Genomic DNA, 25748 nt, shown 5'->3' on the forward strand with positions numbered 1-25748 from the left:
TAAGAAAAACTATTCAAAGACACAAAAGAACTATCGGTGAAGAATATAAAACAAGATAAATTTTTTGCTAGAATTTTAGGATTACAAGTTATGGATCTCCTTGCATGATTTTAACTTAGATATGAGAATATAGTTACATAATGTTACCTAGTGTGTTTAATGCTTTACTTCTATGCAATCTAAGTGAAATGACATATCTGGTATTATGTGACTTATTTTAAGAACAAAATTCCCATTGTAGTTCCTGTTGTAGAGATCTTAAATATTTCATGTTGTGCTGACAATGCTTAGATTCTTATCTCAAAGAACTGTATTTTGATGTGGTTATTGACTTTTCTCTTCAATAATTCTAAATGGAGAAATACAGAAATGAAATTTCTTTGTTCTTTGTTCTCATGTGGTAACTGTTAAGGTGAGTCTCAAAAAGAGTATTGAAAACATATGATTTTAGTGACACATGAAAAAAATAAAGCTCATCTTTATGGTAATAAGTTCCAATTAAACATAGCTTAATTAAACAGTGTTACTGGGCAGCCTGGGTGGCTCAGTGGTTTAGGGCTGCCTTCAGCCCAGGTGTGATCCTAGAGACCCAGGATCAAGTCCCACATCGAGCTCCTTGCAGGGAGCCTGCTTCTCCCTCTGCCTATGCCTCTGCTTTCCTCTCTGTGTGTGTGTCTTCCATGAATAAATAAATAAAATCTTTAAAAAATAATAAAAATGAAAAATAAAGTGTCACTAACTATGTAATAGTTTGAAATAAGGCATTATATGTCTAGCTTGCATATCAATTTTATGTTCTTTTGATTTAAAAAAAATTTGGAGAGATTATTGCTTTTAAGCTTCAGAAAATTTAAGAGGCTTATTGTTTCCCAATAACACCTGAGAACAGCTGAGAGATGAATTTTTCATGGTCACCTACAAAGTCAGGAATGTGACTCAATTTTTAATTTATAATCCACTATGGTTTTAAATTCTATTGTTTATTAACAACTGAAAATAATCAAATAAAACATTTTATTTTCAGTTTGACTACAAGTTTAGTCAAACTTGCTTTGAAGTGGAAAAATTAATAAAAATTATATGATTTCACCTTCACTCATCTTCTACAGATGAATTATTAGTGTAATTCTTGATCAATAAGACTATTTGTTTTCTTTTTTGCTTTTGTGAACTCTTAAGAAAAATAGTGAAGCAGAGTGGCCAATTATCTACTGTAATAGCACATTCAATCTCTACAATAATGTATGTATATTCTTCAAAGATTGTCACAGGATATATACATCTAGGTGGATAAGGGACTGATTATTAAAAGAGAGAATATTAGAAAACATAAAATGCAAAATGAAGAGATATATGACTGAAGTGGATGTGAAAAAACACACAGAATTTTCTATTTCATTTTCAACCAATAGGGAAAACTGCAGAACAGGTGGCATTGCATACAGAAGAAAAATAGGTACTTTGATCATCTGGTAAAGAAAAGGCATTTTAAAAGCAATTTTGATTCACTTGTAAATTTATTCCAATTTTAGATTCTCTTTGTATTTTTTTCATTTGCTGCTAAAGTATAATTAGAATCTAATGTAAATTTTCTCCTGTGCTTTAAGAATCTTGACATTTAACACCTCATTTTAACAATACCTTTCATAGAGTGTCGTTTCCTTTTATAGTCATTACACTTTAAAAAAAAAATTCTGCTTTCATGGAAAAAAAAAAAGATAAAAACAGTATTAGAATAACTGACAATTCAAAGGCAACAAAGGGGCCCCAAGTCACAGATAGCTAAATAAACACAAAGGAAAAGTTATACATTGCTCCTAAGTAGAATTAAATTATAGCTGTAAAAATACAAATGGCTCAATCTGTATTATCTTTTGTTGGTACAGCAGCTTATTGCTAAAAATACTGACAATTATAAATATAGTCCTTTTCCTTCTGCCATTGGAGCTATCATATCTTCCTATGAAAGTCACAAGTGAGAGATGAATTTGACATCTTGGGTAGGAAATTGAATAGAAGCAAGAAATCAAGTAGAAATTCAAATCTCTGTCCTCTCATAGGAACATATGAAAGTGACTTCCATAATGGCAAAATTTTCTGAGAACATTAAATTAGAATTTTAAGGACCGTGTTTATTCCAAATCAATATGACTCAAGAGATTGAAAAAAAATCATGCCTTTTGAGAATAACGCATACTGTCATTCTGAATAGGCAAGACATATTTGTGAAATGTCCTAAAAAACAAAGACCAGAACAGGGAGAAATATTAAATTTACTTTTACCACAAAATCTTCCCAGAATTTAATTTAAAATTAAAATAATTTCATCTTCATTATTTTTATAATCATTGCCAAATGTTTATTGGGTCCCTACCAAGTACAGAACAGAGAATTAAGTGTTGCCATCCCTGAAGAAATGATAGTCCCTATTTACAGGGGCACACTATCTGGTTAGAAAAGAGAAAGTAAGTTTCTATTGACATATGTTCCCACTACTTATATGACTATATTGCCGTGTTTGGAACCATACAATTCTAATAATTCTTTGGACTTTCAATTAATACGTTTTTTTTTTTTTTTTCTTGAAGTTGAGACAGTGGAAGTTGTAGGAAAATCTACCTCAAATCTCAGATCATCAAACCCTACTGTGTCTTCAGCAGGGACTTAAGGTATCAGTAACTCCCTACTGAAATCAGAGTTTAATGGGCAGTGTGTTTTAAGTTTGTCCTATAATATTAGAAGTCTTCAACTTAACATCATTAGAAATGAAAAATACTTTAAAGAAAACCTAACTTTTTTTACAGTGATATCAGTTGCAGAATATGAATCACACTGTGTAGTCACCTAGCAACTATTTATTTGATATGAGATTTTAGCCTAAAACAGACATTTTTCCCACGACTAAATTCTATTTCAAGTCCATCACATCTATTTTCACATGGATGTCCTGATAGAAACCATAACTTAAACTAGAATAGGCAAGTGACAGATCTGCTCATAGTGAAAGCTGCCATGGGACTAAAGCATAGATGCTGGTGGTACTCACTGACTCTGGACATATTCAGGGTGTTATTTCATGAACTATGTTCAGTATGAGAGGACAACCAATGGGAAAGTTACTGGATTAAATACCACAAAAAGAAGAAAACTTGATGTATCTGTCTTTGTTCTTTCCTTTTCCGGGCTTCTCTGTGATACAACACTCTTCACATTTTATCATAATGATCTCTTTGTGTTACTTTTTATCCAGCCAAACTATAGGCTCTTTGAGTAGAGCCTGTCTTACTTACCAAGAGGTAGGAAAAGTGCTTACATCACTGTAAATTAAAAAAAAAAATGTGTAAATGGATGAATAAGGGTCTAAAATGCTGTGTTATCTGTCAGAGAAATAAGGAACAAGTTGTAATAATGTCATAGGATCTTGAGGTCCATGATTTTATACAACCCAGCAGAATTATAGAACAAGAAGTTGAGAGGCTTCGTATTCATTACTAGCTCTGATATTATAATTTGTTGAATAAATACTGTGCAAATGCTGAAAGACAGGATGAACAATTCCCAAGCAGCCCTGGAATCATAATTTGGAGTTATTTGAAGTTTTGCTCGGCCACAAATTTGAATCTCATGTATTCTGCATGAGCTGGTGAGTCACTCAGCTGGTAATGGAGCCTAGCCTTGAACATCCCAGGTTATGTTTTGTCACAACTGAGAGCTCTGAGAGTTTGGCACTCTCAACTCTGAGGCTGTAGAGTTCTGTATGTCCTAAGACCTGAAAAAAAGGGAGAAAGCACAAATTTAGTCAAACGTTCACTATGCACTTCTCAGGGCAACTTTGATTTTTTTTTTTTTTCTGCTTTCCATCACATACATGGTAACCCTCACAAGAGATTTAAAAAGTCCTTTCAGCATGAACATTGCATTGCATAAAAATTTTTTCATGTAAGTTAAAAAAGTGAGATGCTGGGGGTATAGCTCAGGGGTAGAGCATTTGACTGCAAAAAGGTGAGATGAGGGGCACCTGAGCAGCCCAGCTAGTTAAGTGTCTGACTCTAGGTTTCAGCTCAGCTCAGGTCCTTCCAGCTGTGAAATCAGTCACACATCAGGCTCTGTGCTCAGTGCCAAGTCTGCTTCAGATTCTCTCTCCCTCTTCTCTCTCTCTCTCTCAAATAAAAATAAATAAATAAATAAATAAATAAATTCTTATAAAAAAGGTGTGATGATAAAAAAAAAAAAAAAAAGGAACCATATTGGCATTTAGGTGAGAGCCAGGAGCCTGTGCAAACATTGCGGTATAGATAAATTTGAAGTTTCAAGGCAATTTTGAGATTTATCATTCATGAATTTCACCAGTTTACTGTGCATGAAAGAATAAAGGAAAAGTTTGAGAAATGGAAAAAATGTATTTATTGTACACTCACATTAAGGTCTCCTGTGAAGCACTTATCTTACAAAAAAAGTAGTAATTCAGTGAAACATAAAATATCTGATTATTTTCAAAAACTACGACGTGGATGGAACTGGATGGTATTAGGTTGAGTGAAATAAGTCAATCGGAAAAGGACAAACATTATATGGTCTCATTCATTTGGGGAATGTAAAAATTAGTGAAAGGGAATATAGGGAAAGGAGAGAAAATGAGTGAAAATATCAGTGAGGGTGACAAAACATGAGAGACACCTAACTCTGGGAAATGAACAAGAGGTAGTGGAAGGGGAGGTGGGCGGGGGGGGTTGGGGTGACTGGGTTACGGGCACTGAAGGGGGCACCTGGCGGGATGAGGACTGGGTGTTACGCTAAATGTTGGCAAATTGAACTCCAATAAAAACAATTTTTAAAAATTAAATAAATAAATAAATAAATAAATAAGTACAATAATCAATTAAACAGAGGTCAATTTTTGTTGAGATGAAATTAGTCAAAGAAAAGATAAACATTAAAAGAAAGAAAAGATAACATTGAGGACAGCTGGGTGGCTCAGTCAGTTAAGTGTCTACCTCTGGTTCAGATCATATCTCAGGATTCTGGGATTGAGCCCCTGCTTCTCCCTCTGCCCACTCCCTGTTCGCTTTCTCTCCTTGTCTCTCAAATAAATAAAATCATTAAAAAAAAAAGAAAAGAAAAGATAAACATTGAATAAACTGACACCATGGCTTCTAAAAATAGAAAAGTAATAAAAGGTAAAGATTAAATCAACTCACAAGAGGAAGAAGACACAAATTCAGAGACAAAACCAAAAGCAATGAAAGTATAAATGGGAAACAGTGCTGTACTCATTAAAATTGTCTATTAGAATTGTCCAATGCAATTTATATCAGAAATTATCATTGGAATTGGAGACATAGAGATCCAATCAAGTAATAGAATTATATGCATTTTCTTCATGAATATGAACATTATCCTTATACTGATCATCAATATCTACAGCTCTCCTTCTATACATTTGTTATAATCGTGGCTCTATTATTTGGATGCTTATTGGTATAATGGCAATTTTCTCAATAGACAGAAATCTCTAAGAGGTAAAGGCCAAGCCTGAATTGCTCACCCCTAAATTCCCAGTGCCTAACACAGAGTGTGACACACAGTAGGCGCTTAAATACCTTGTTGAACTTGTAAGTGAACAATGATCTGCATTGGTTCTGCAAGGATTCAACTGTGAACAGTGCTATCTTTGACTATCACTAAACATTTTAAACTTGAAAAGTAGACAGAGTTGTGGCTCCTACACCTCCAAAAACAGGTTTGCTGTGAGCTGAATATATCCAGGAAACAGGAAAGGAGAGATGAGGATCTGGCAGGGGTATGCCCACCGGGATGCTCAGATGCTAGCTTGCTCTCTGCTACCTGGATATATTTAAATCCAAACCTAAATGAATAATTAAATTCAACTGCATGAAGGGCTGCTTTTTCTTTTGGTCTATGGAATTTATTTTGGTGGTTCTTAAAGTGTGGTCACTCAAGCAACAGCATCAACATCATCTGTAAATTTGGTAGAGATGTAAATTTTTTGGCCCCATACCAGACCTACTCAGTCAGAAACTGGGAATGGGGCCCAGCAATCTGTGTTTAACAAGCCTGCAAGTGATTCTAAGGCAAGGTAAAGTGTGAGAAACTCCAAATACTGAGTGAAGTGAAAATTACAGTAAATAGACTATTTAACGAATTGTCATCCCACATCCTTTGTTGTTAGGGAGTCCCCAATAAGCGATATTGTAATCCCGACTCTGGTGGTCCCATCAGTATCTGGACTCCAAGCCATTCAGGGTCCACATGAGCAGCAGTTGCGGTTGTCCTTCTTTGATTTTTGGAAGAAGTAAGACAGAACTGTAAATTATTTATATTGCACTTACATATAACCCTACATCTAATAATCAATGCTATTTTCAAATAATTTTAAGAATACAGGAAATGCATTAGAGAAAAAAAGAAAATATGACTTATTAGTTCTTATTAGTTCTACTTTTAACTCCCTGTGAGACTTTTTTCTCCAGGTTCTTTTTTTTAACAACATACAATATACTGCACATACTTAAAAGCATACAATTTGATTCATTTTCACATATGTAATATGATGAACCATCAACATAAGACAATGAGTATATCAATAATCTTCAAAGGGTCCTTGGAGTCATTCCCACTCAACTTTCTCTGTCCCTCTTCCATCTCCAGGCAACCACTGTTATATTTTCTGTCACTATAGATTAGTTTTTATATTCTAGAATTTTGTATAGCTGGAATCATAAACCTTGTATGTTTTCTTGTCTCAATTCTACTGCTTAGCATAATGATGTTGAGATTCATCCATTTTGTAGCATTTATCAATAGTCCAATCCTTTTTATTGTGGACAAGTATCCATTATACAGACAAATCACAGTCTGCTAATCCATTCACCTGTTGACAGACCTTTTGGTCATTTCTAGCTTGAGATATTATAAATGAGGTTGTTAATGTGAGCTTATATACAATTCTTTGTAGGGACATAAGCTTTCATTTTCCTTAAAATGCTAAGGAGTGGACTGACCAAATTATATTATAGGTGTATGTTAAACTGATTCCGAAACTGTCAAACTCTCAAAGTAATTATATGATTTTACATTACCACAAACAGTTTATAAGATTTCCAGTCTCTCTACTTCATTGCCAACCTTTGGGATGCTCAATCTTTTTAATTTTAGCCATTCTAAAATATTTCCTTTTTAATATTTCCTAACTTAATTTCATGCACAGTATTTTTCAATCTCACACATCAAAGTTTTTATATTTAAGAGTTCAAATTGGTGGTTTTGTATCTTTCCATGTCTCTCTTTAATTCTTTGAACATATGTAATATAGTTGTAATAGCAGTCTCAATGTCCTTGTTTGCTGCTTTTAACATTCCATCAATTTTAGACCCCTTTTAATTTATTTTTTTTCTCCTCAACATGGCTCATGTTTTCTTATTGCTTTGCAAGTCTATAATGTTTTTGATTCTATTTTTAGCCATTTGTGAGTTTTACTCTGAATTCTGGACAGTTTTGCTTGTATACAAATATTCCTGAGGTTTGTTCTAGGATGCATTTAAGTTATTTGCAAACAGTTTGTTCTTTTGGGGGTCTTAATTTTATATTTGTTAGAATCAGAGTAGTGTTACTCAAGACTAACTTGAGTTAGTCACTCAACTAGTGACTACTAGTCACTCTTCAGGCAACTTTTTTGTTTTCTCTACCCAGTGCCATTTGAGGTTTTCCAATTCCAATGGTGGTAACAGGCATTACTCCAGATCCCAATTGAGCGCTAAGCACTGTTACTTCTAATACTATCAGGTGGTCCTTTCCTTAGCCTGGCGTAGTCTCCTTGCGTGTGTGTTAGTACCCAGCTGCATACTCAAGGGGTGTCTTTGCCAGGTTTCTGAATCTCTCTCTCTCTCTCTCTGTTGCTCTCTTCTTCCTTATACTCTACTGCAGTGTCTAGCTACCTCAGTCTACTTACATTTCCATCTCCTCCATATACTGGGCTCCTACTGAATCTCTCTTTCTTGGCCTAGAAACTCTTAAGGAAATAAGTTTCAGCATTTGCTAGGCTCACCTTTTGGTTTCCTATTTCTCAGGTCTCACTCTCCTTCATCATCTGACATCTATCATCTTAAATCTGTTGTTTTAAATGCTTTGCCTTTTGGGAGGGGAATTATTTCAAATCGGAAGACAAATCCAGTCTTTGTTACTCCATTTTAACTGACAATGGAAATATCTTCTCATATTTTTAAAGTCACCATTGGAATAAATGATCTACAAAGACCGACTCAGCTATAAAAATTAGCAATTCTTTCACAGGTCAGAACATTCACATCTGTGTTGCATAATCAGACCCAGTTATGTACTACCCAATAGGCTCCTTTGACATGTCCTTTGCAGACCTCAACTTCCTGACTTTGTTCTTGGTCTGAGCAGCCCTTGCTTTGACTCACACAGTTTTGAGGATGATAAATTCTAACTACTGCCATGATCAGGTCTAGAAACCTCCAGCTAGTAGAGACCACTGTCTCCAAATCCTGGCAGGTCAAAGCTGTGAAGGCTGTGGCTTCTCTGACGGCTCTGTGGAAGAGCTAGGTCATACAGCCCAGGAGTGTGAGGACTTCATAGCTCCTGGAGTGGATTTGACCAGTGAGAACAGTAGAACTGTCAGATGAATTACTCTTCTATTAGAACCTCATGCCCACCTAAGAGATAGCTCCCAGATGTAGTAATTTTATGAAGCTTGTCTAGAGATATCCTCCTATGTGACTAAATAACTGAGTGCATTTTATTGTGAAATCATAGATAGCTGGATTCATTTCTGGCCCTTGTTCCTGCCTCATTTCCTTTTTCCTTCACTCTTACTGCCCTTGCACATAGTATTTCACTCTTACCAAAGAACATTAGTGTGTACAACTTGGTTCTGACTATTTTCTAGAGTACTTAGGCTAATGGAGGAAAAAAAGAGAATATAAGAAAGACAATAATCATTCCCTTATATAACATTTACTTGTTCCATTTTTATACTCCAGTAGTCAAATTTTCTGTTTAAATCAAGAAACAAAATATTTTAATTTAACATGTTGAAATTTTAACCCAAATTTACAGAGCTGTGAGAAATATTATCAGAAACTATTGATCTTGTGGAAGGGAAAATAACAAAACATGAATGTTCATTTCTAAAACAGCTGCCAAATCAGGGCAGGCAGAAAATTCCATATGCAGGTGGAATGTCACTGTGAATGCTGGAATTTTAGAGCTCTTATCTAGAACATGATTTGGAAGATTTGTAGGAGAATGATGATCTAAACACTTGAGGCAACGTGTAGTTTGCCTGCATTTGTAAATACCAGGATGACTTTAAATAGAAGAAGCTAAAAATGTTTTTCGCTCGGTGCTCTGTCCTGTGTCACAGCTTTGTGATTTGTTTAAACAGATTTCTTCAGCTCAGTGGAGTGATATTAAGCATGTAACTCCTAACCCAAAGTTACAGAGTATGCATTAGTTGGAGAAAAGATCATTTGGTAAATTATGAATTTGAAAGTGAATAAGTTTTAAAAGTTGTGTAGAAAGCATATTTTTAATCAAAAACCTGGTTATAATGTGAGATTTATTCATGAAATACTAGATTAGTACAGTGGGAGTCCTAACCAAATTATGATTTTTTTAACCTTCCTTTAATAAACTATTCTTGTTTATTCATAGAAACCAATAAAGTGACATAAAGAGAACTAAAGCTCTTTCCATTTTTTTTAAATGCAATTTATTTAAAGAATCTTAAATCCTAGTATTGTGGGTTGGATTGTATTCCCCAATAAGAAATATCCTACTCTAATACTATGTGCCTATAACCTTATTTGGAAATAGGGTCTTTGCAGATTAATTAAGTTAAAATGAACTAATGCTGAATTCGGGTAGACCCTAAATCCAGTGACTGGTGTCCCTATAAGATGAGGGAAATTTGGATTCTGACACATAGAACATGTGATGAAAAAGGCACAGACAGGCGCACCTAAAGTCAAGGATCACCAGCAAGCCCTAGCAGCCAAGAAGAGGCAAAGAAAGACGCTTCCCTAGAGACTTCAGGGAGAACGTGGACCTGCTGACACCTAGATTTCAGACTTCAAGCCTCCAAAAACATAAAAGAATAAATTTCCCTGTTTTAAGCCCCTTTGTTGTGACAATTTGTTACAGTAGCCCTAGGAAACTAACATACTTAGTTATAATTTTTGAAATACTTTTAAAATTCTTATGTGGTAGGTTTTATAAAAATTCAGTGAAGTTTATGAAGCTTTGTTTTCTGATATTATTACAAATTACACTAAGTTAAAGAATCTTTGAGGCTTATGTTTGAACTCCATATAGAAAATTGTATTGAAAAAAATCTTATTTTCCATTAAGGAATTTCCTGTAATTCCTATTCAGTCCAATTTACCAGGTTGTTTGTAATATCTATATGTGAGTAGTGCTCTAGGCGATACCAACAATGCCAACACCATGACTTCAGACTTCTGGCCTCCTGCACTGTAAGAGAATAAATTTTTGTCGTTTTAAGTCACCTGGTTTGTTGTTATGGAAGCTCCAGGAAACAAACACAATACTGATAACTTCAAGATCTTATGTAAATGATAAGGGGATTCAAAGCCCCACCCTTATGACCTCATTTAACATTAATTACCTCCAGGCACTTGGGTGATCAATTGAGCATCTGACCCCTGGTTTCCCCTCAGGTCTTGATCTTAGGGTCATGTGATCAGCCCCACATCTGGCTCTGCATGGAGTCTGTTTAAAACTCTCTCAATCTCCTTCCAACCCTCCCCTCTTCAATCTCTCTCTCTAAAAAAAAAAAAACAAAAAACAAAAAGTCTTTAATATTAATTACCCCCATTAAAGGTCCTACCTTCAAATACCATCATTTGGGTGTTGAGCTTTCAACATACAAATTTGGGGGGGCTCACAATTCAGTCTGTACATTGTGATTATTTCTATTTCTTTAAATATTTTTAAAATTTTTTTATCTTCCCCTAATATGACCCCTTATTCCTGTAACCTTTTCCTTTTTAGAACCAAATTTCCCTATAACATTTTGTTCTTATGATTCATTTAGGGGTAACCACAACCTTAGGATGGCACATGCCATAGTTCTAAGGATTCAGAGAACTTTATCTTTTTCTTCAGAAATGAGCATGGAACCCAAAGAAAAACTTTCTTGGGCCTCTACAGAAAGAGAGTGACCACTATAGATCATGTTCCCCCAGGGTCACCAGAATTAATCTTTACACAATGTGAGTGAGCCTGCCAGAAAATAAAAACACTCAGAAGAAAGTAAGGCCAGAAAGAAGAAAGACACTGCTAATATCCAAACACTCAATGCAGTCCATCAGACTGGACCCATATATAGGCTTTTAATTTACCTGGGTCAATAAATTTCATATTTTTGTTTAAGCTAGATTAAGTTGGCTTTCTGTTATTGGTATTAGAGTCCTGATTACAACAACTCTGGAGTTTTAGAACACTGAGAAGTATATATCATAATCACATAGCAGAGGAGATGGGATCTCACTTCTCAGATTAAATGAAAAGATTGCATTTTTGGTCTTTGGTGCTTTGTCTTACTCTCTCTGGATCACTTACCCTGGATGGAGCCAGTGACATGACATGAGGCCCACCTGGTGAGGGACCACCTGAGTGAGACAAAGCAAATCTTCTCCTCATTCCTCAAACCAATTAGGGCCTTTAAATAAGACCACAGCCTCAAGCTGACAGCTTGACGCAGTGTCATGAAAGACTTTGAGCCAGAGGCAGCCAGCTTCACCATGTGTGGATTTCTGATGTGCTGACATTATGAGAGTATAAATGTTTATTGTTTTAAGCTGCTATTTTTTAGAATAACTTGTTATATGGCAATAGATAACTAATAAAACCACTTAAAATGATATATCTTTGAAGCTATTGGAAAGCAGTATTACATAACATAATTTACTATAATATATTGTCTACAAACAGAGATAAATCTATTGACCATTTATGAGTTGTTTTCTAGATAAGACACTGATTTACATTAACACAGAGGATCTCAACCCATATAATCTCGGTAACAGGAAGGAAGCATCAAAGTATAAAAAGCACAATTTGTGTTTTACACCCTTGAATTTGAGTGCTGAGTCAACCCAAATGTACTAAATGACCCTGGGCAAATCATTTAAATCTATGTGCTTCTGTTTCCTCTTCTGTATAATAGAAATATGAAAATCCACTTAAAGAGTTTTCTGGGGATTATAAATAATACATGTAGAACATTAAAACTATGAATGGGTCCATAAGACTGGAGCTCAATAATACATGGTTATAATTTCTTTGACTAGTAGCATTCACTTCAAGATGTAAGAGCAGATTAACAATAGAAATACATACCTCTGATATGGGCATGATGCTTGGGTGTGGACCCAAGTTGTGACTAACTTGCTTGTTGGCATTGTTTTTTTTTTTTTTTTTGTATTTTTTTTAACTATTTAAAATATATTTTAATGAGAACACTTTCTCACTACCTTTAAATTATTTACATTTTTTAATATGAAATTGCTCTGCAACTAGGACTTAACAGCTTTCTGATCTACAGGGTTTAGATGCCACGGCACTACTAATTCCAGTGCTCTTGAGGCAAGTCTTCCTCTGTTGGGAGTCCCTGTGGCAGCTTCAGGGCCTTGATCCTTATCAAATGCTTAACCGCTTTCAGTTTTGCATTCACTGAAGGGATGTTCTTGTGAACTTGAGGAGGATGTGCTTTCTCTAATCCAAGCATATTTATTATATCTTTTTCCCAATATGGATGTCTCTTTGTACTTTTTATTCTGGTAACAATATGCAGTTTATGAGGGTGCTGTGGATCCCCACCATATTTTTCATGATCTGCAGGTGAAGGTTGAAACACTTTATCCGGAATTCTTGACTTCGTAAATTTTTGACGAATACAGTCTGTACAAATAAGAGGCTCCACAACTTTTGTCATCAGTTTGAAGTTGGTCTGGGGGCTTCTGAACAATTTGAGTGCAAAATCCCTGCCATGATTGTGCTGACCTTTCTCTTCAGAGGCGAGGGAAAGGAGAACAGAGGAAGGACCACCTGGGCTTGGCATTGGGTTTTAACTGATTGGCTGACCCTACACAGTTCAGGTTTTCATATATAAGGCTGCTTGTGGTCCTTCTTTGAAACTCACTGGGAAATTACACCATGCTGAGTAGAAGATACATATATTCAATGTGTGAGTTAAGTCAGTTTTTCCCCAAATGGGACTTTCTATTGTCAATATTTAACCAACTGTCCCCAAGCCTCTCTTTAATATATCCCTTTCTGTAAGAGTGTTAAAGAGTTTCATAGATTTATTTACTTGTTTATGCCATAGTTGAGCCTAATATTTTCTATTAGTCTAAATCATACCAATCTTCATCATATCCCCTGAGGCCATTTAGGTAGGATTACATATCATCAGTTTGCAATTGGGAAAATCAGTACGTTGAGAAGTTAAATCCATTTGTAGTGTGGAAAGAATCAAAGCTTTTTACTGATTCTGGAGAATTCTATCTTTTCTATAGTTTAGGAAGTTGCAAAATAAGAATTACATGTCAACAGAATCACTGATGTAGTAAACATGAAATTGTCTCTCAGTATATTCAAGTCTGATTAGATCCTTATTAGGGAATAATATCCAGTCTGGCAATCCATAAATAAAGCAGATATCTCAGATAGTATGAAATAATAAAAGAAAAATTAATAGTTAAGTGTTAATATGAAGCATAGCCACAGAATTTCCATGAAGGTGATACCCAAGTACATTAGATAGGATATAATAGATTTTGTCGTTTATAAACCCAGTGTTTGATGTTTAGTTTAACAGACCAATAGATAGTAACATAAAAATTATAACCATTTTTTCAGATTCCATCAATATGTTCTCATTATAGAAAAAAAAAAAAAAAAAAGAGAGAGGGATCCCTGGGTGGCTCAGTGGTTTAGCACCTGCCTTTGGCCCAGGGTGTGATCCTGGAAAGCTGGGATTGAGTCTCCCATCAGGCTTCCTTCATGGAGCCTGCTTCTCCCTCTGCCTGTGTCTCTGCCTCTCTCTCTCTCTCTCTCTCTCTCTCTGTGTATCTCTCATGAATAAATAAATAAAATCTTTAAAAAAAAGAGAGTGAAAAAGAGAATGCCAAAGATTGTTTTAAATCATTCATAATTCCAACATCCAGAGATAATTTATTATAATTTGACATATATATCTATAATCTATCTAAATGAATACTACAATATATGTGTATATAGAAATATATATATATATATGTAATTTAAATCTATAAATCGCATATTTGGGATTTTACCGAAGACATAGTTTTGTGTGAATGGTACTTTTTCAATTTAACAGTAACATAATGTCAAATCTGGCTTAATGTTTAATATGTCATGAATTGTGTAGAGCAGTATAGGCTGGACACTGCATAAATCTAAGGGATATCATCATTTACCTAGACTATGACACACATCCTGGTGTTGTATAATGTGACAGCCTATGTTAAGCATTCTAAAAAACATTTGAAATGGCCACATAGTTGCTCATTACATAACAATGCCATTCTTTATTAATGATTAGTCTACTGTTGGATGTTTAACTTGTTTCCATTCTTTATATTATAATTAATGCTATATGAAATCATCTGTACAAAAATATTTGTATTCTCTGTGCATTCAAGTATAATATATATAAGTCAAAAGATAATTTTATTTTATTTTTCAAAACAATTTTTCTTTTTTTTTAAGATTTTATTTATTTATTCATGTGAGAGGCAGAGAACAAAGGCAGAGGGAGAAACAGTCTCCCTGCAGGGAGCCCGATGTGGAACTCGATTCCAGGACCCCGGGATCCCAACCTAAGCCAAAGGCAGACACTCAACCACTGAGCCGCCAAGTGCCCCCAAAGATAAACAATTTTATTTTTTTTATTTATTTTTTTTTATTTTTATTTTTTTATTTATTTTTTTTTTGATAAACAATTTTAAAGATTCTTTATATATGCTGAAATATGTAACAAATGCTTTAGACTAATTACTTTGGATTCCTGTTTTTCATTTCAGCCTGTAATTAAGCCATCACAGTTCCCTTGGTTTCAAGCAAATAAATTTATTTCAACAAGAAGAAATATCTATATGCATATGTATGTATCTATTTGAAACATAGAAGAAAATATCACACAGAATCCTAGGCACTCAGGGCTATAAAGAAATGGAATCAGGAACTCAAAAGCCTTTAGCAAATTAATTAGTACTAAAATTTCACCTGTCTCTGAATTTACATGCTATTCTCCTCTCTCCCCACCTCTTTCCTTTTCCTCTCTCCTCTCCTTCTCTGTCTCTCTCCCTCTCTTCTGTTCTCCTTCTTCCATCCTCCTCCTCTCCAGCTTTTGGGATTTCTCATGGTCTAAAATATCCACAACACACCTTATTTCATATTTGCACTCAATTTGACCAGTCCACATCAAAATAACATATTTGAAACAAGTAACACATTCCTAGGAGTTAAACCTTATTGACCTTTCTCAGGCCAGTTGTTTATTCTCACTTAATTGATAAGAACAAACATTGAAGATCCATGTAGTACAAATATGATTATTATGGCCCATCACAGGAAGGAATTTCTAAAAGAAAGGCAAGCACTATGATATAGACACTGTAAAATATGACGACACAGTGCCATAATCAATAATCTGATTGATAGAATTGTGGATTCTGAACTGATAGAACACTGAAGATAATCCAGTGACTTCAAATTATCTTTAGTTTAACTCTTAGGGAATCATGAAAGAACCATAGAAACCAATACAGTAAGAGAACAAATAGATACTGGATAAATTGACTCTGGGACCCCAGAGTTTCACTACAGCTGTCCACTTGTATATGTTTCATATATTGTCCTTTCCTATAAGTTTCAGAGGAAGAGAGATGAAGAAAGAGAGAATGTGGGATAAGGGAAGGGGGAAGAGAAGAAAGGAGAGAAGAATTCTGTGACCAAAAATCATCTGAAATAACTTACGTACTTTATCCTCTTTGTTTTATCTAAGCAGGATCTTTTCCCTAAAAATAGCAGTGAATCTAGAATATGGGTGTATGGATTCAGTATCACACTTGTTTCATTATAAAATACTACCTCTCCTAGATTCCTAAATTCTCACTGATCTTACATTAAGATTTTTCTATAATGGGTTTCTTTAGGGAACATCCTTTTTGGATACTTTCCCTTAAGACTACAATAGTTTATGGAACACCCAAGAATAATTCTAAAACTACCTAGGAACTCTAAAACAGCAATTATCTTGCTGTGCAGCCAATGGAGGAATTAATCTGCTGCTCCAGGAACTATCACAGTTCCCTGTTTCAGTAACCTCCCCTCTGATGGCCCTATGCTCTCTCTTCCTCTCTCCCGAGGCAACAACCTTGTGACCAATCACCATCAATTCCTTCTGATGTTTTGCACATTTCACAGCACAAGGATTAAATAGCACTGGCTTATCTCCTCTATCAAGGAGAGGGTGGGACTCTGTCTCATAGTCTAATTTTGTTTTTTTCCTCAGAAAATGATGAATTGTCACTGGTTGCCTGGATGAATGAGACTAGAAAGACAGTGGGATTTTCCATTCTGTGCTCTATTAATATTCTCTTAAAATATCTAAAATCAAATACAAAATTCCCTTTGAACACATCCTTTCCTGACAGAAATTGATATTTTCCATTATCATAATGTTGATTATTTCACGTAAAACTAATACCTAAGCTTATGATGTTACAGTCTATTTACCCATCGTTTGCAAGCTCTGTTACTTAAGAAGGTATCTTCCATTTACTGACAATGAAAACTATTCTCAAATAAATTATTTCTCACTAATCTGGGTGACTAAAAATTGTTTTACTTCCTCATCTGGGGATAATTAATATGTTTAATATAGGGAGAAAAGGCACTTAAAATGAATCAGCATTAAATTGGCATGACAATTTCATTTGTAAAAATAGAGGAAAAGATTTTGATTGGAACTTTATCTTGAAAAATAAAACCAAAACTATAAAACTGTGATAAAATGCAATCTAACATTTAAATTCAATTTATTTACAATGGCAAACATGGCTCAGTTTTTAGAAAAGATAAAGAACATTGTTTTCTTCTTGATGTAATTTACTATCGGATGATACCATATCTGCACAAAAGGTGTTTTTTTTTTCAGCACGATAATGAGGATTATTTTTGCAAATATACATGTGCTTAATCAAGTTTTGTAAATATCTGTCTTAAGTCTTTGATTTTTAAAAATTGTTCTCTTTTGAAACCTCTGTTCTGTCCTCACTAGTGTTATTTTTTTCTCTTCCATTGCTTACTGCCTACTTGCCAATGGCTTCAAATGAGATCTAAGTATTTCTCTAATATCCTTTTTGTGGTCTCCATGGAATTCTGTTCTCTTTCGCACAGCTTAAAATTTCATTTGGCAATAAATTTGCAATCTATTGGCCTTCTAAATATCCAAGAATAGAAGCAGGCTAAGCTGCAAAGAGAAGGGAAGCTGCAGAAGAGGACTAAATAGATTCTACTGTTACAATAAGATGGAGGTAGGGAGAGCTCAATCTGTTGAGCATCCAATTCTTGATTTGGGCTCAGTTCATGATCTCAGAGTCCTGGGATGGAGCCCATTGTTGGGCTCTCTGCTTGAGATTTTCTTTCCCTCTGCCCTTCCTGCTCACTCCCTCTTTCTCTCTTTTTCTCTCTCAAATAAATAATTTTTTAAAAAATAAAATAAATTAAGATGGAGATTAAAGGATATTTGAGGAAAAAACAAATTTCCATGTTGTTTGTTCACTCATGATTTAGTTTTTATTCTCTATGTCATCTCATAACCTCTTGGAAAGCAAATACACAGATAAAAAGGGACCCCATATATAAGAAAAATGAGTCAATTAGCCTTTAAGATCTCTTAGAGAATTAAGAATACAAAACTAGCTCTACATTTATTAATTTAATCTATTTTTGCAAATCTTGATTTGTGTAGGTCATGCAGTCAAAACTCCTATGAAATCATTTGTCAAAGTGATAGTTCAAACAGTTGAATATGTCTGTATTGTCCTCTAGGTAGTATTAGGGCTACTACCAAGCAAAGCTGCAATGTAAAATGAGAAGATATTGGTATTTACCCTCCACCTATTTCTATTAGGTAATTTTCTTAGATGCTTTGCCTGCTTGCTCTCTTTCTTTTCTATCCTTCCAATCCCACTTTTTTGATTATCTATGGTTGTATGAGAAACCACACCACAACTTAGTGGCTTCAAACAGTAATGTATTATTGTTTCTAATAATTCTCTGGATTTATTGGGCCACCTGGGTGGTTCTTACATGCAGCCTTATATTTAGTTTTAGGCAGATGTCAGCTGGGCCAGTAATCATCTGGTGTCTGTATTAGCTAGACATCCAGATTGGGTGTGGCAGTGGCAGTACTGGGAGATTGGATACATAAGGGTAATTGACCGAATAAAATATATTCAAAATAATAAGACCCTAATTTCCCAATGTCAGGCTAAGGAGTTATAAATATGGAAAGGGCAAAAACCAGAAGATGAACTCTGTGGTGTTGTATTTGAAGTGGAGATATTAATGTGAACTCTTCATATTCTAGATAGATAAACTACAGATGGAAATAAGTATAAATCTATATGTAACTATATATCTCTACCTACCTACTTAAATAAATATATATGAATAAAAATTATATATTATATAATATATTTCCTAACTCTCTACTGAGAAACTTGGAATCAGCAATCTCCCAATAGTAATAAGAACACCTAAAGCCCAAATGTTGGGTTTTAAATACTACTGTCCATTTAAAAGAAGCAAAATTTCTTGGAAAAATAACTCAATCTATGATTGGGTAGAGATATGATGAGGTGAGCCTGGACAATCTTGTTGTGTTAGAAAGAAAGAAACTCTCAAAAAATAATGGAGAAAAGTCAAAAGGACAAAAAAGGTGCCTTCAAAGAGAACCCAATGACTACATCTGGGGTAATTTTAACATTAAAATAAATAATGAGGATATTGGGCTGAAACTTATTTAATAAAACAAGAATGTACCATACTGAATAAATAAGTGAATAAATGGAAATTGCAATGAGAAGTGAGATAATTACCTAGCCTCAAAGTACTTTCCCCACAAGCTACTTCTTAATTATAAAGGGGAAAAAGTAACTTTATGATAAGAAGCTATCAGATACCACCTAAAACAAGTGATCAAAGTTAACATCACCAGTAATGGAAAAAGTCAAACCTGCCCGTCACCTAATAGGATGAAAGGAGGAAAATAAAGCAGAGTCACTTTTGTGTTATGCCTGCTCGAGTTGAAAAGCCTATATTTAATCATGGAGAAATGTGAAAAAACCCAGCTGAGGTACTTCTACCAAATAATGGCTATAATCTTCAAAATTGTCAGAGTTGTGAAAGTCTCAGAAAGACCAAAGAACTGTTCCAGATTGAAGATGTTTAAAGGAATATGACAACTTAATATTATGCATGATTGTAGACTGGATCTTTTTCTTATAAAGGACCTTACTGAGACTATCTGAAAAACTCCAATGGAATCCCAGGATTAGATGGTAGTAATGTATCAATATCAATTTCCTGGGTGGTTGCATTGAGGTTATATAAGAAAATGTTTTTGTTCTATACTAAAGTGTTCAAGGGTGATGGAGCATCAAGTTAGTCTCTCACGCTCAAATGGCCCAAGAATATGTTATTTGGACTATTCTTGAAATTTTTATAAGTTTGAGACTGCATCAAAATAAAAACATTTTTAAAAATTAAGTGACAACTGAAGAATCATTCAACAACACCCAAAGAAAACAAGATAAGAATAATAATTATGAATAGAAATTAGAGCTATGCAGCATAAAAAAAGCTATCTCAGCACAAACCACAGAAGTGTCATAAAAAGAATATCAGGGACTTAGAACTGGAAAGCTCACTCTGATTGAATCATTCTGTTATCAATACTGGTAGACATGGTCCCAAGCCAAGCTTTTTATCCTCAGTGTGAAGGATTTGGAACTTCATATCAGATCCCACCATATAGATTTTGGAGTTTATTGTGAATTTTGTGGTCTCCTAAAATATGTCATGCGGTGATTCTAAACCATATTATTGCCTAAAAAATCCCAATCCTTCCATGAAACCTCTAGGTGAACATATTACCAGATTACATGGAAATATATATTTCAGTATAAATTCCTGGACCACAGGGTCATACATGTCCCAAGTGGACAAAATCAGGAAAAGTGGTTCCCCACACAGAACTCTGTTTTATACATTAACTCTTTCTAAGTTTGCTCTCTATGATATTATACTGAAAAATACTTGGCTAAATTGAATGGCCTGTACATATTTACATAATAGAATTCCCAAATGAAGTCTACAAAATTTAATTATAAATGAAGATCTAATGTAAACATTCTTTGGATTTTAGTACAGGAGTAATGCTTTGCTGCATACTTAAGAATAAGAGGAAAGTAATTAGTAATAAATCACTCCACCCTCAAGAGTCACAAATCTAGTTGCACTCTAAAATCCCCATTCTTCTGAACTACATCTTAATGTTACTTTAGAAAGTGATGAAATTTACACAGAGGCAAAGGATTAAGTTTTCTTGACTCATTTTGCTTTCCTGGAGAACGGGAGCTACCACTTTTAATTGAAGGACAGACTAATTAAGGGATTAATTTCTATTTGTTTAGTCCTTTGAAGATTAACTATTTTCCAAATACAATATTATTAAGATTTATTTACCACTCTTAAAAGACAAGCCTATCACAAACTTAAACTCCCCTTAATCAACCTTTCATTTACAAATGAGACTAGTTTATCTCATTTACAAATGAGACTAGTTTATCTAACAAAAACTGAAATAAAATGTAAGATCTCAATAATCCCTCCAAAGTTGCAGCAGTTAAAATCAATGATTATGGCAAATCTATATAATGCTACAACACTTAGTAAATTGTCTTACCTAGAGTTATTACAGCATTATAGAATATACCAAAAACTATATGACTTGCTCATCCTTATTTTACAGATATATAATATCATGCTGTTTTTCTTAACTATTCCATAAATATAGATTGATGTATACTCTGAACACAACTTCTTGAATCTTCCAAAGCTTATATCAATTAATGGAACCTTTCTTCCAAATTGAATTTTTGATTTTATTTAATTTTTCTAAATTTATTTGGAGACTTTTGGGGAAATTATATACATATATGCTGGAACTTCCAAAAATAATCTCTAAGTTTTACCTTTGGATAGCATTTTTCTTGGTTTACCATGACAATGAATAAAATTTCAAATTGAATCATGGATCATGATGTCCTTTTGCAATAAGACCAGACGAATTTATCAAAGAAACAAGCCAACATTATTTAAAGCACCATGTAATACCTCTTATTTTATTTTAAATATTCATGGGACTGTGTAAACTAAATGACAATTTATTTTATCTAAGACCAAAGTGAATTCTTGGCTCCTTTCAGTGGAATTTCATATGGTATCTGAATATATCTGCTGTCTAACAAACCAGTTATATGAATGTTTATTGAACGTCTTTCATAATTTCAACTTACTGATAAATGTTGGGCAGGATAGAGAAGTTTAAGCACACCACTACATTCCAAGAAGGATTCAAAATGCCTTCTCACAGATTAAAAGAGAGAGAGAGAGAGAGAGTTTGAGTTAAAAATAAATTTAAAAAACTATTAAAAAGGATAGGACAGAGGGACTTAAGATGTTATATAACCAAGTACAAAAATGTAAACTTCCTCCCCAACATCATTCCACACATTCATTCTCTAATTCACTCACTCCAGTCACACCAGCCTCATTTCAGATTTGTCATCTTGCCAAGGTCTTGGAACTTGCTCTTCTCTCTGTTATGTTCCTCTCACTTGGAATGTTGACCCTCTCAACTACAACAGTCCTCTAACATTTACTCTATTTATTCTCCTCCTCTATTGCCTTCAAAGCACTTATCACTTTGGGAAATTATTATTAATTTGATAGTTTGTGTGTTTCTTGTCTCTTGAACCCATTAGATTGTTAGCTCCATAATGACAGGGACTCCCTTTTATATTACTGTATGCCCAGTACTTAGCACAATGTCTTGCACATCTTAGGTGCTTAGTAAATATGTGTTGAATAAATGCACTAGATATAGAAAACTGTTATCTTGTCACTCCCCTAGTCAACAGCTATTTATATAAACATAAAGTTCAAATCTCTTTAAAATTGCCACCAATAATGCTTCCATGACCATAAGTTCCATTCCACCTTCTGTATTTACATGTTGGCCTACCTCTCTTAGCCACCATCTGTCATGTTTAATTAAGTACTCTTTTAGCAGGAATTTCTACGTATACCTTATATTTTTCTACAATATGACCTTTGCTCCTATTGTTTCCTCTTTCTATATCCACTTACTAATATCACATTCATTCTTCCAGGCAGGGTGACAATGTGACTTTTGTTAGCCCAAGTTAACTTTGTTTTCAGGGGCCCTTTCTTCCATCCAAATATTAAAAATTGTTGTATTTTTACAAATACATGTATTTTTACATTTACATGTCTATTTACATGTATAATCCTGTTGAGTTTGTTATTATATATCCATTACTGTACATTACATTTTTATGATATGAAAATAGGTTAAAATTAAGGCATTTTATCTGTGGGCCCCTAAAAGTATCATGGGTCCTAGGCAGTATGTTTATTGCACCTTTGGGTTAGTTGGTTCTTCTTCCAAGCACAATGTAAATATCAACTCGTCCTGGAAACTTTTTTTGAGCAAACTCCCCCCAAAACACATACATATGCACACATACACGCATACACACACACGTGCCTTACTTTTTCTCTATTTTTTCGTAGCACATTCTATTTTGTAATAGATTAAAGTCAAGACTGTAACTAATTCATCTTTCTGTCCCTTAAAGTTTCTTTCATAGATCTTAACATTTTCTAAGCAAAAATGGCTGCCTTTTGATTTGAGATATAATTCAGGTACTAATAATATGGATTCTAATAGTTAAGGAAGTTTTCAGTAAAGAAGACTTTATTGAGATGGCCCTAGAACCATTGATAAGCAACAGATCTTAAATTGCAAACTACTGAATATGTATGATAGAAAGATTTTATGAATCACATCTGCCAGAATAATAGGTTATGAAGCAATAAATGCATTTTTACATTTGAAATCCAATCAGTTAATAAACATGCAATTTTTGAACAATGCAGGTAACTTCTTTTGGCTAAGCCATAGCAGATTCAAACTGAAAAATATAATAAAAGTAACTATGTGCCAATTTTCAATAAAAGAATTCTCAGTTACCTTATTTTATTAATTATATCAATTATTTCTCACTATTACGTTAACCCCATTTTATAGGACAGGAAACTGATAAGTTATGGTACTAAAAGGGAATCTAGGGCATCTGACACAGAGCCATTGATCTCCTCAAAGAAGGCAAAGCATATACATGATGTAGTTATATCAAAAAGTAAGGGAGTTGATGGCACAAAGTCCAAATTTCCTTGCCAAGAAATAAGACCTCATGGAAAAATTGACATTGTAGATGAGCTTTGAAATTGTAGCTTGTTCAGAGAACATTTTAATATAGAAAACAGCATGAATGCAAATGTGGAGGAAAGAATCATCTTGTCATATGGCTGGAAAAGTGTGTAAATGGCAGTATCAGAGAAAAGCTGTGTTGAGCAGTACAGTGAATTGAATTGGATCAGTAAGATATGGTAAGATAGGAAAATGAAACATCAAGAAGGCCTCCAGGATATATAATAAGAAACCCAAGTATCTGTTCAAACCATCCACCAGGAATAGGAATATGGAAAGAACAATGCGAGGGAAAGAGACCTGATTAGGGAAAGGGTAATGAATTTAGTGTTGAATATGCAATATTCACCTGTAGTTCTTCTTCATGGAGTTGTCCAGTAGGCAACTGGTGATGGCAAAACATGGCAAAATGGGGAGACAAGATGCCCCAGAGTAATCCATTGCCAAAGGGAATGCAGGTATTTATCAGAGAAGGCTGGAAAAAGATAGTCACATCTTCAAAAAAGGGACATTTAGAGAAATAAATGAGATTTATTAAAGGCATGTATATTAAGTATAGAAGGTCAAGAAAAGGAGCTGGCTAAAACAACTGTTTCGATTTGTAAAGGTGTGATGTTTGGGTTTTCTTCTCCATCCATCTTGCATAGTAGAAACAAAAAGGCAAGATTTTCAATATTGCTCTCAGTAGTATTTACACTAGTCGTCAATACTACCCATGGCACAGGAAGCCCTTTATATGCATGGGGCCAGTGGTGATGGGCCAAGCCTACAATATGCCAGGGGTAGAAACAGGTGTTTGCCATGACTATTGAATTTAATCCTCTCAAAAACTTATGAGGTGGTTATAATTACCTTCAAGTTGGTGAGGCAGGAATTCAGTCCATACTGCTCATCCACTGGATGGGAGAGCCAGTGTTCAACTTCAGAATTGCCTGACTCTAGAACATGCACCCTTACCTACTATTTTGTCAACTTCACTAAAATTAATGGGCTATAGAGGAGCCTTAATGCTGGAGCACAAAACAGCAATTGAATGTGTTCCAAATTATAGTTCACGTTTCACTACAATGCCAGAAAGGTGAGCTCCTCACCAACTGTAATTGTCATTGCTCAATAGCAAGGAATTAAAGATTTTTAGCATATATTACAGTAATTAAATGAACCTACCCTAATCCCATTCCCCTTTTTCTTTCTAAACCTTTTAAATTGTCTACAGCGTGCCAGACTGTATGTCTCATCTTCAGTTCTTTTCATTTCCAAGCGGAAGTGAGATGTAAATTGCAAACAAATGAATAAAAAATAAGAGAGCTTCTTTTTCTCTGGTTTTCCTCAGCCTCTGGATAAATCTCATTTAAATATATTGCGATACAGCCATTCCTTTCCTAGCTTTCAGATGGTGAGCTTTTTAGTCATCGTTTTACAAGGCCAACATGTTTGTTGACTGGAACAGTCCTAGAGAGGCCAAGAGCAATAATTCTTATCATTTTATTTTGAGGGAGTGAATCTATTTTATACCATCTTTGGATACTATGTAAATCTCGGAATCAGAAGCCAGTCTGTGTTCAAATGAATTAACCTCAGACTGAAGTAACCATGATACTTTGGGCCATAAATTAGGCTGATTTAAAAGAATTCAGCAGAACATTCCAAAAGTGGTTACAGAGCCAGAGAGACTGAGATCTTTTACTTTTAAAGGAAGTTATTCTTCATAGCATTAGCTAATATAGGTCATAGTTTTCATTACTGGTGTAACATTATTGGTATAGTGTACTTTAGAGCCCCAGCAAGGAAAGAAAGCAAGATGACCAACATTAGCACACTGTAGTTATCCTCTTCACTAAGAGCACATTAAATGCTCTTTCCCCTCAAAGTTTTTGTCAGAAGAGCTGAGCATATTTTCTCCTGAAATAATGAAATATAGGGAAAGGATACTTTTACATTAGAAAAAAACTAGAATAAAAAAAAAAAAAAAAAAAAAAAAAAAAAAAAAAAAAAAAAAAAAAAAAGAAAAAAACTAGAATAATAACTCACATATTTTAATTTTAGGTGTTTTATCAAAGAACTTCCT

General features: G+C 34.3%; 1 protein-coding gene and 1 long non-coding RNA gene across 2 annotated transcripts; both read right to left on the minus strand.

The window, feature by feature from the left end:
* Positions 1-3406: 3406 nt before the first annotated feature.
* Positions 3407-6664, minus strand: LOC111091866. Its single transcript, XR_005376741.1, has 2 exons — positions 6530-6664; positions 3407-3769 (listed from the first exon to the last, which is right to left on the minus strand). It is a non-coding gene; the product is annotated as an uncharacterized LOC111091866 (long non-coding RNA).
* Positions 6665-12631: 5967 nt separating this feature from the next.
* LOC100684084 (39S ribosomal protein L30, mitochondrial-like) lies at positions 12632-13000 on the minus strand. The gene has a single exon (XM_038570197.1). It carries the CDS (start codon positions 12998-13000, stop codon positions 12632-12634), a length of 369 nt encoding a protein of 122 aa, XP_038426125.1.
* Positions 13001-25748: the final 12748 nt, after the last annotated feature.

This window comes from Canis lupus, chromosome 23, assembly GCF_011100685.1.
Source record: "Canis lupus familiaris isolate Mischka breed German Shepherd chromosome 23, alternate assembly UU_Cfam_GSD_1.0, whole genome shotgun sequence".
NCBI classification, from domain to species: domain Eukaryota; kingdom Metazoa; phylum Chordata; class Mammalia; order Carnivora; family Canidae; genus Canis; species Canis lupus.

Excerpts from the sequence above, each read along its gene's own strand:
- LOC100684084 (XM_038570197.1), bottom strand. The coding sequence starts at position 13,000 with ATGACAAAAGTTGTGGAGCCTCTTATTTGTACAGACTGTATTCGTCAA.